Raw genomic sequence first — 10,360 nt, 5'->3', positions numbered from 1 at the left:
CCCTCCCGTACCGTTCCCCGTCCCCTCACGTACCGCACCCCGCCCCACGGCGGGGGGGGGGGGCGGGGTGTCTCCTCACAGCCCCACTCCAGGGCCCTGCTTAATTTCAACCCCCCTCCCCCGGCGGGACGCCCCGGGATCCCGCCCGCCCCGCCCCGGCTGCCTCACGGGCGTGACGTAGCGCCCCGCCCCGCCCCGCCGTGCCCCGTCACGGGCTGCTGCTGCGGCGGTTGGGGCGCTCGCCGCCGCCCCCCGCGTCTCGGCCGTTAGAGCGGGGCGGCTCTCGCGAGAGGCGGCGCCATGGGGGCGCACGGCGTCGCGGCGGTGTTCTTCGACTTGGACAACACGCTGGTGGACACGGCGGCGGCCGGGCGGCGCGCCGTCGAGGAGGTACCGGCCCGCGTCCCCTCGCGGCCCTCCCACGCGGGGGGGCCGTTAACGGGCGCGGCGGCGGGGAGGGGGGGGGCGCGCGGCGCGCTGAGGCGGGCCTCTCCCCCGTTGCAGGTGGTGAACGCGCTGCAGTCGAAGCACCGCTACGGGGAGGGGGAAGCCCGCGCCATCTGCGACAGGGTGCAGGCCAAGCTCCTCCAGGAGTGTCACGACCCCGCCACGACGTGCATCACCGACCTGCGGATTTCGCACTGGGAGGAGGCGATCCAGGAGACCACCGGCGGCGAGGTGAGCCGGGAGCTGGCCGCCGAGTGCTATTTCCTGTGGAAAACCACCCGCCTCCGCCACCTCACGCTGGCCGAGGACACGCGGGACATGCTGACCGAGCTGCGGAAAGGGCTCCGCTTGCTGCTCTTAACCAACGGCGACGGGCAGACGCAGAGGGAGAAGATCGAGGCGTGCGCCTGCCAGCCGTACTTCGATGCCATCGTTGTGGGGGGCGAGCAGAAAGAGGAGAAACCGGCGCCATCCATATTTCGTTACTGCTGCGATCTCCTGGGGGTGCAGCCCGCAGAGTGTGTTATGGTTGGTGACTCTCTAGATACAGATATTCAAGGAGGCCTGAACGCTGGCTTGAAAGCAACTGTCTGGTTAAACAAAGCCGCGACCACCCCCGTAGATATCTCCCCGGTCCCTCATTATATTATTTCTTCTGTTCTGGATCTCCCAGCAGTTTTACAGAGGATGGGGCACAACATGAGTGCTAAGTTAGGAACTGACCATACAGCTAGTAATAATGAAGCACGCTGATGGTTCCAGCATACAATCAGAGACGTGGTGAACTGTTAGGTGACTCATGCTCTTTTGCAAAATTCGACCCTAGGATTCTGAACTCATGTATGGCATGCTTTCTTAAACAGCAGGTGGATGAATAAGAGCACAGTTGTCGGTGAAAAAGAGGATAGAGACAAAGAATTAATTTAAAAGATGCGAGTGCAGTTAATTTAAAATAACTGCCTCTGTGACAAACTATTGCTAAAGTCTGTCTGTCTCTGACCTAAGGTGCCAGTCTCTTGTTTTGATGGTGGAAAAGAAAATGTGAATGTTTTGATCTTTCGCATGCTTTGCTGACTTGTAAGTTTAGTGGAAGCTTCAGTTCAAACCTTGTTTGCAGTGTGTAAAAGAAGGTGAGAGAGTGTGGTACAATCTGGTAAATCACAACCGATCAGCAGTTTATCTCAGGAACTGGAGTGAATTTTGCCATTTCTAAAACCAGAATTTATTGACAGAATTTATTATGTACCAGACCATTGGAAAAATACTCTGCCTTTGATCTTTTTTCAAGTTTTATAATTTTTTTCAGACTTTGCAGTGGCTTTTCTTTTGTGGAATCTGTACCTCTTGCCAAAAGTACTTAAATGTACATTAAAAATCTGCATTTCTATAGGGGACCATTATCAGAGGGATTCGATGGATAAGTTTTTTACTTTATATTACCTTGGTGCTTATGCAGGTATGCAGTATACTTGTAATTCAGATGATGATTTTTGTTGGAATGTAATTGATAAAACAGGGATATTTTCAATGGTCTTAGTGTACAGTTAAGCTATTTAAAAGCTAATATTACTGTTCTGTCTGATTTTATTGGTGAATTTTGATCAGACGTTTTGGAGAAGCCGTTCTCGGTCTTGCTCAGGTGTATGCCTACTTGGATGCAGTTGCAGGATCAGTGCTTTTTTTGACTGTTTTAATGGCACTGCTGTACAATCCCTCCTTACTCCAGTTTCTACATGTATTTCATATGTTTTACTCTGGGGAAAATAGGAACTAGTTGTTTGTAAATGGCTTTCAAGACTCTCTTCCAGGAAATTGGAAAATTATGTCTTGTATTATAGTAGAAATATATATAGATTATAGAAATATATATAGAAATAGCACAAACAACTTTATGTGTATGTGCTATTTCCACTAGATGCAGATGACTCTAAAACACTAAGATTTCTCTTTCCCAGGTCATTATTTTAATAATTTAATTTTTCTCTACTCTATATTTTTACTGTATAATGGTGAAGTACTCACATACTAAATGGAAATGTAAGCATTTGTTGGAAAACCTGTGTTTTCCAAATCCTATTTGCTATATATATACACATTGGTCTGAATAGCTGACTGTATATGAACAATCAAATTTTATATTTTAGAATAAATCCATGACAAATCTTTTGAGAACAAAGATATTGAGGTGCTGGGAGGAGAGTGTCTGGCATGTGAGTAGCAATAAAAGATCAGGAAAAAGTACAGAAACCTACCAGGTAATGGGGTTATAGAAGGAATCCTATATACAAGAGAGGTTATTTTGTTTAACTTGAGATTAATTTAAGTTAATGAAGTTAAGTCTTGCACTGGATGGCAGATTAAGTTTAGAGGAGGCTGTTACTGATCTGGGTTAAATTATTTGGCAAAAAGTTTAGGTTGCATCAAAGTACTGCTCCTACATTGGTGGTAGGGGAGGGAGGGGGAAGGAAATACTCATTGAAGTTTGAACCCCCTTTCCTCCATTTGTCCCTTAAAAAAGGTAGAGCAGTCCAGGTTCATCATGTTACCTAGCCAAGACCTTTGAGACATCAGGATTGATGAAGAGAATAGAGGCAGGCCCCACCTCTACCTTTGAGGAAATGGGCATATGCTAAAAATGATCTAATTACCGTGGTATAGTAAGTTTCCGCATGTAACATGAGCCAGTGGGACTGACTTGACGCACCTTTGTTACTGAAGTAAGAGGCCTAAGGTAAGATTTTATTTTGCTTTTGGAAGAGCATGAAAACAGTCACTGGTTTAGCTGATGAGCAAAGCATTGCTTAATAACACTCCTTACAACTAAGGTTTGAGAGAAAAATAATAAACATCATTGAGCCTATGAGGAATATTATGTAAAAATAGAAGTATCCAAAAGGTTAGATGGATCCCTGAAAAGAAAATGTATTCGAAGTAATCCTTTTTAACCATATGTCTGATACAAAAGCACCAACTTTGCTTACAACAGCATCCCAAAGGAGCTGTGGTATAACATTGCATTCTTTGCACAGCATCAGGGTAATAGAACTCAGGTCAGAATGAGGTTTCTAATACAGCTGAGATTTAAAATAAATAGTAATAATTCACAATTCTGCCTGTGGACTTGAAGGAGATATATATATAGATATATATGCCAGGTTACCATTTTTAAATATAAGTTGAGGCTCATATTCTTTTGCCACTGCATCGTTCTGAAGTGGGATGCTGAGCCTGCTTCTTGTATAAAGGGTCTCTTGTTTCAGAAGAGACTGCTCTTTGTTTTGCTTATGGCCAGCTGTTTTCTTTATGAATCTATTAAAAAACACTGTAACTGAACACTCGGGTGACAGTGTGGTCTGTAGAGGCCACATATATTTTTTTTCCACTGCTGAGTACTGTACCAGGCTGGGTGTGACTACCAGTGTCCAGAGAGGGCAATAGTGTTAGGATGCTTTTATAAAAAAAGAAGAAACAATAGAAGGGATTTCTCTATCTAGGGGTGGTCTTCGAAGCAGTTACCCAATAAGCTGGATTGGGTACCTGGAGTATCCCTGAATACTCAAGATGCTTTTCTTGGAGCTCTTACAGAAAGCCTAATGAAAAATAATTAACAAAATGGAAACATAAATGCAGTGATGAGATAATTTTCACATCAGAAGCAGGAATAGATCAATAAAGCAGTCTATATTCAGTTCCAGTTAAGTTCTGGTTTTGTTTAGTGCTATACTCTATTAGCTAAGTTGTCTAGTTTAAATTATATTGCCAAAACATGTTAAATAAAAAGAGGAAAAAGTGATTCAATCTATATTTTTAAAAGCCCCCCCCGTTTTTTTTTCCAGATAAATACCTCCTGAGGTTAATTTACAGTAACTTTGAATTTAGTAAAATGAACTGAAACAAGAGTTTAATACCAACTGTATTTTAATTCTTGATTTAAAATAACCCATGTACTAGTCCAATAAAAGTATTTTGTTTATAAAGCATTTAACACTCCCTATTGCTGTGGATAACTATGTGACCAGGTTTACAACAAAGGGCAAGAGTTCTGTTTGTCTTTTAAAATAGCACGGAATTAGGCTTTAAAATCTGTGACCTCATGTTCAGATGTGGTGCATGGGTTTAGTTTCCATCATTTCAAGCAGAGGCTGGAACAGAATTACGTATTGATGAAACTTCTTGGCTGGACTGTGTCCGTTGAATTCCTAACTGCAGGTCGTTGCTAGTTGAACTTGACAAGCTGCATGCCAGCTCAGATATGCCTCTGTGTCATGGCACAGAGCGCAAAGCAGGTAAATACAGTAAATCTCAAGTCAAGGGGACCCATTTCAGTATGTTGTGGATGCACAAAGCCATACCTGAGCTATTGCTACGCTCACCTCTGTGTGACTTTGGAGAGGGGAGGGTGGGAGGTTGCTCGCCTCATCGCGCTCTCAGGTGCAGAAGAGCAAGCTGTCCCCTGATAGTTTTCTGCTGGGTAGTGGAACAAATCGTCCATCTTCCAGACCTGTGGAGATAGATGGAGAGAGGTGGCAAAGTACTTAAAGGTTCCTCTAGACGAGGGTAGGGTGTCAAAGTGAGTAAGGGGGGACTCGGCCTCTATTGCGGGTGTTTGGCTGTGCCAGCCAGCTCTCTGAGGTATCAGAGGTTGGCACAGCACAGCATCTCTGTTCCTGATGAGGAAGCTTTGTACATGTCAGGCGTTAGGCTGGACAGTGACAGCCTCAGAAATGAGGACGTTTTCTTATGTGCTTGAAAAAAAACTTCAGCACAAAGTTTGAGTACTTAGGTGGTGACCCAAATGGTCTATACGGGAGATAAGTACCTTTCATTAGAATACTAAGTTAATGAAAAGAGATATAAGGTGTTTGGATGGGGTGGCAGCCAAAGGTTTTCATATTTCCTGAAATACAGGCAACACACAGCTTCCTGTGCCCCAGCTAACCTGAACCAGTTCTATTTGTCTTTTCCTCTGAAGCTTCTGTCACCTGACACCACAAATAATAGGGCTTTCAACTGAAGTAGTCTGATCCCTCACAGCAATTCCTCCTGTTCACATACGTAGGGATTCTTTTCTCAACTTCAGCTCTGTAATGTGGGGATTTTTACTCCCAGGTTACCTTGAGACCTTTAAATGAAATTTAAAATCCTACCTTGATTCTATACTGACAAAACTCATCTGGAAATCATTTGAACACACTGAGAAGTACAACAAATAGAAACGCAATGTATCTCTGCTGTACGTAGCGGTATACTGTTCTTTTGTGCACAGCTTTTACTATCTGCCTTGCAGTGGGATTGTCTCCATTATAACTCGCTTTCTAGATCACGCTGTGCACGTACAAGAGACATAACAATGCAGAGATGATGTCAGCTGTGTCTAAAGCAAAAACTGCAACTTTCTGCCTATGTTGCAAGGGACCTAGACACAGAGAATCACATTGCCTGCTCCATATAGCATATTCTGACCTTTTATTCCATCTACTAAAAACAAGGTTGCATGAGTGCCTTCTGCTAAACGGTCCTCAAATGCCAGAAAAAAAAGATGTGTTTTAAAAAATATGACATTAAATTATGGTGCTTACATATGAAATGTCAGTCCCTTGGAAGTGCAAGCCGTGTTTCTCAAGTCAACACCTAACCAAAGACTAGATGATACCTTTGCATAGGGTCTCATTTAACATGGGAAAATGTTGCCGTTTACATCAGTGGAACTTCACAAGGTTAAGTAAAATTTGTATGCTCATTGCTGTAAGTTCACCTGCAAATGACTTCTGCCTTCCACTCACTTCTCCCCCCAGCTAACTGATCACCATCTATTTCATCGGTTGCATTTCTGTATCTTTCTGAATCACAATGGTATCCAGCATTTGGGACAAAGTTTGCAGAGGACTGCAATAAAAAATAATGGAAGAGCGCCAGCTTTTGTAGCAAGATCATGTTAAGTACATACATTTAGTACCAGCTCCTTGGCAGCTGTGTACTGCAAGCGTGTGTTTGGCTGTGTTTTAAATGGTCTTTCCTACAAAGAAGCTTCCATTCTTATCACACAGAGTAGGCAAATTTGTAAAAAAAAAAAAAAAAATTTAAAAATGCAGGGGGGAAAAAAGCCTCCAAACAAAATCCTCTGTTAGTCACCTGTAGATATCAAGGTTTATAAGACAAGTTTAAAATACCACATCTGAGATACTTTTCTCCGTTTCAAAATATATGTTGATGATTAGTTGACTTAAGAAGTGAACATTGTGAAGAAAGCAAAAAAATACTCATCGTTTCAGCAGTTTTCCACTATCTGTTCAGCCTGTTTACCACTGTCTGTCATAATTCTTCTGTCAACTGTAGTCAAGAACAACTTTGTCACACTGAGAAAATCCAACTTCTTTGTATTTTGGAAATAACATTGCCAGGCAACATGGAAGAAACTATGTATGTAGCTTCAACTACATTTTAATATACATTTTATTTAAAGTATTTAAGGTACTAATGCACATTTTTGTTAAGTTCTTTTTATTTTTATTTTTTTTTTATTTTGCCCTGGAAATGTTTACTTTGCTGTACCATCAATATTGAAAAATGCAGTAAAATACGGCGCCAGTAAGGTATGGAGATGTGTCTGAGTTCATATGTCTGTGATCATCTAAGAGCTATGCTTTAGATCAAGTATTTAGGAAATTTTTTTGTACTTCTCAGTAATTCTAGGAAGTCACTTAGAATAGTTATGGCTGGGTTTCCCCAGAAAATAAAAAAAAAAAAAAGATGGAAAGCATGAAAATGAAGTGGAAAGCATTTCAATTTATCTCGCTTTCCAGCCAAAACCCAGCCTGGTGAGCATCAGATGAGCAAATCGTGATTTACTTGTGGTGTTGCTGTCTCTGCTCAGTGGTACTGCATTCAGGCAGATGTGGGAAGACCATTTTCCTGAGGCAGCGACCAGTGTAACGAAAAGGTCCAACTGGAAGCGAAACCATTATGTGTCAAAATATATCAATTACTCAGATACATATTTTATCAGTTCTTCTGCTATGTGAATATTAAGAATCTCAGTAAATTCTCTTTTATTCTTTTCATGAATTAATCCAGCAAGTATCCTCAAGGTTATGGTGCTGCTTTCATTGGAGCACTAATGTGTTGTAGGTCTGTCTGATAAAGTTGGGTTTAAAGGTTTCCTCTGTCCTGCTGGTTGGATGATCTTTGCTGTTAACGATGTGGCCTGTTATATCTCACTGGGGTTAGGATTTATCAGGAAGTCTGCAGTGGATGGAGTGACAGCCTTTGTTTTCCAAACTGTTGATGCCTTCTATTGTGTTTTGTTTCAGACATTTAAATGAGAAGGGTCCTGAATGTTCTAAGTCCTTTTTTCCCTTTCAGGAAGTAAATGCATAAACAACACAAACAGATTGTTTATTTTTCTTTCAGTAAATGTAACAGGGTAAAAAATTCTTTTTTGCTTCCATCCCTCTCATCTGGAAGTATTTTAAAAGGTACCTAATAACTTGATGTCTAAACTACTTTGATATATATGTTATCTTTATCCTGTTACTTTGTGAAATGTTGTCTGTCTCATTTAAAAACTGCTATTGCTGCAGCCAGAGCTTCATCTTAGTACTGGATTATTTTAGTTTTACACTCTATTTCTATGCTGTATCTCAAAATGCAAACAAGCCCCTACCTTAGAGATATTTTACTTTGAGATAAATCTACCTAGTTAACAATTTCTTTTTATTTTTAATATTGTGCCACCTGTTTGATGATGTTCTGTCCTTCCCGTTTCTTTTCTGTAGAGCAGCAGTGTTGGTGCATAATTGCAGGGTGAGCAGCATGCGATAGGTGCATGCAAAATGTGGAGGAAAAAACCTTTTAGCTTCTAACAGCCTGTGTTGGGATTTGCATTCCCAACATTTTACAAGAATTGGAAGTTTTTAGGTTGACTTAATAGCCTTCTCTGCAGCTTACGTTCTGTCACTGGTGAACAATGAGCAAAGAAGATGCTTTTGAATAATGCATAATAATTTTATAATACATTGTCAGGAAAAACTGTAATTGGCCTGGATTCTCCATTTTAGTGCCACAGTACAGCTGTTCAGGTATCAGCAGGTTCATGCTGGCATAAAACATTTTAAGAATATTCAAAGACAGGCCTGACTGGTTTTCTATTTCTGTGTTCTATTGCGAAGGACAAATGCTGTATTTGGGGTTGTATGCACTTGCTCTGTAATGGGGTTTGATTAAGAAAACGGCTTTTTTTTCTGCATTGCAGAGTGTTAAAGCAATGTCCTTAAGGAGTCACAGTGCTGCTAATAAACTATCCTTTCCACATTAAAAGATGCAAATGTATTTTAGGATAAGTTTTCGGTGGTTAATTTAGGAGTGAAGAAAGAGAAAATGAAAATTGAATAATAGGACCATTTATTGATTACAAGGATGGTATCTGGAGTAGGGTTGAAGGGAAACTCCTATCATTTGGGTATTTAAAAATACACCCAGTTTATTCTACTCACAGTTGCTTATCTAAGTTTCTTAAAATCTTTTCAGTATTTTTGTATAATATAAATTTTAAAATAAATCAGTAATAAGAATAATGCAGTTAGCAGTCTGCTGGAGAATTCATTCTCATTTTCAGTGTTTCCTCAGCAGGTGGCATTAGAGGTTTGTTCCATGCAGAAACAAGTACAGGTTTGGGTGGTTTTTTGTTGTTGTTGTCCTTTTTGGATTTTTGTTTGTTTTGATTTTTTTCCTGTTCTTTTTTTTTTCTCCGTCACCGTTTTAAAAAATAAAACATACCTGGTACCAATAAATGAGGTCAGAGCAGTCTTCTTTTCACTTCACACTACTTCAGACATCATAAATTATGACAAGATCCTATTTTACTAGGCATTTTAAACATACATGGCAAAATAGCCTTGCTTAGAAAAGGTTTTGATCTAGGTGGATCGGTATTACCTTTCTTTTAAGTGTGAGGATCTGTGGTATATTTTTCAAACTGCCCAGCTGTCAGTTGAAAAAGAGCATGACTAAGAGGATCGGCAACAAGTTTGTCATAACATCATGGTGCCAAACAAAATCCAGCCTTCTAAGGTACTGATGTACTGTGCTTGAGCTGAATTTGATTTATATCAGGCAGGTACTGGATTTATTTCAGAAAAACAATTTTTTTTTTTTTTTCTGCAGTGGCATCTTTACGATTTAAAAATTCTCCTGATGAGCTCCTCTTTCTGTAGTTAGACAACACACTAGCACTTTATTTCTATGATCTCATGTAAAGGGTTACTATAAGCTGTTCCTGCTGCGACATCACATTTTTTTCTCACTTTGTGGAGTTCTTGGCTGCATCCCCAGAGCAGCAATTCTGGACATTGCTCTCAAGTCAGCACCCCTGTTCCTATTCGGGCACCTGAAAACGTGGGCTGATTTTCATTTACAAACCCAGTGACACTGTATTTAGCATCTCCCCCCGCCTACTGACGTGCATTTTGGCACTCGGTGACGGCTTCAGATCCCCCCATGAAGAAGCCTTGACCACAGGCAGCAATTTCTGCTGGATTTTTCCCCAATGCTCAGCAGGTGGCACTTGAGGATCAGTTTTCAGCAGACCCAGCCCACAGGCTACAACCCCTCTGTGCAAGTGCAGGGGCCCAGCAAAGGATGCCACCTCCCCAGTAATCACATTGGTCCTCAGATCATAGAAGAAACTAATTAACACACGCAGTGGGCTTCTGCATTTCAGAAACTTGTACCACAATGTATAGGGCATCGTATGCAGTATCCACTCGGCACTGGTCAGAGGCAGGGTGTGCGGGCCATCTGCAGCTCCAGGGCTGTTGGATCATCAGCAGCACAGCTGGATCTGCTGCTACTGCTCCAGTCAACTGCACCAGGAAAATGTATAAAACCCCCCAGGTTTTGTCCTGACAGAGTTTAT

At 41.6% G+C, this 10,360-nt stretch overlaps 1 protein-coding gene across 1 annotated transcript; it reads left to right on the top strand.

The window, feature by feature from the left end:
* The first annotated feature begins 172 nt into the window (after positions 1-172).
* LOC104355713 (N-acetylneuraminic acid phosphatase) lies at positions 173-8,778 on the top strand. Its single transcript, XM_033011024.2, has 2 exons — positions 173-390; positions 505-8,778. Exons 1-2 carry the CDS (start codon positions 301-303, stop codon positions 1,198-1,200), a joined length of 786 nt encoding a protein of 261 aa, XP_032866915.2. The 5' UTR covers positions 173-300; the 3' UTR covers positions 1,201-8,778.
* Positions 8,779-10,360: the final 1,582 nt, after the last annotated feature.

This window comes from Tyto alba, unplaced genomic scaffold, assembly GCF_018691265.1.
Source record: "Tyto alba isolate M040663 unplaced genomic scaffold, T.alba_DEE_v4.0 Super-Scaffold_16, whole genome shotgun sequence".
Taxonomy (NCBI): Eukaryota; Metazoa; Chordata; class Aves; order Strigiformes; family Tytonidae; genus Tyto; species Tyto alba.
This window is presented reverse-complemented; position numbering and strand designations above follow the sequence as displayed.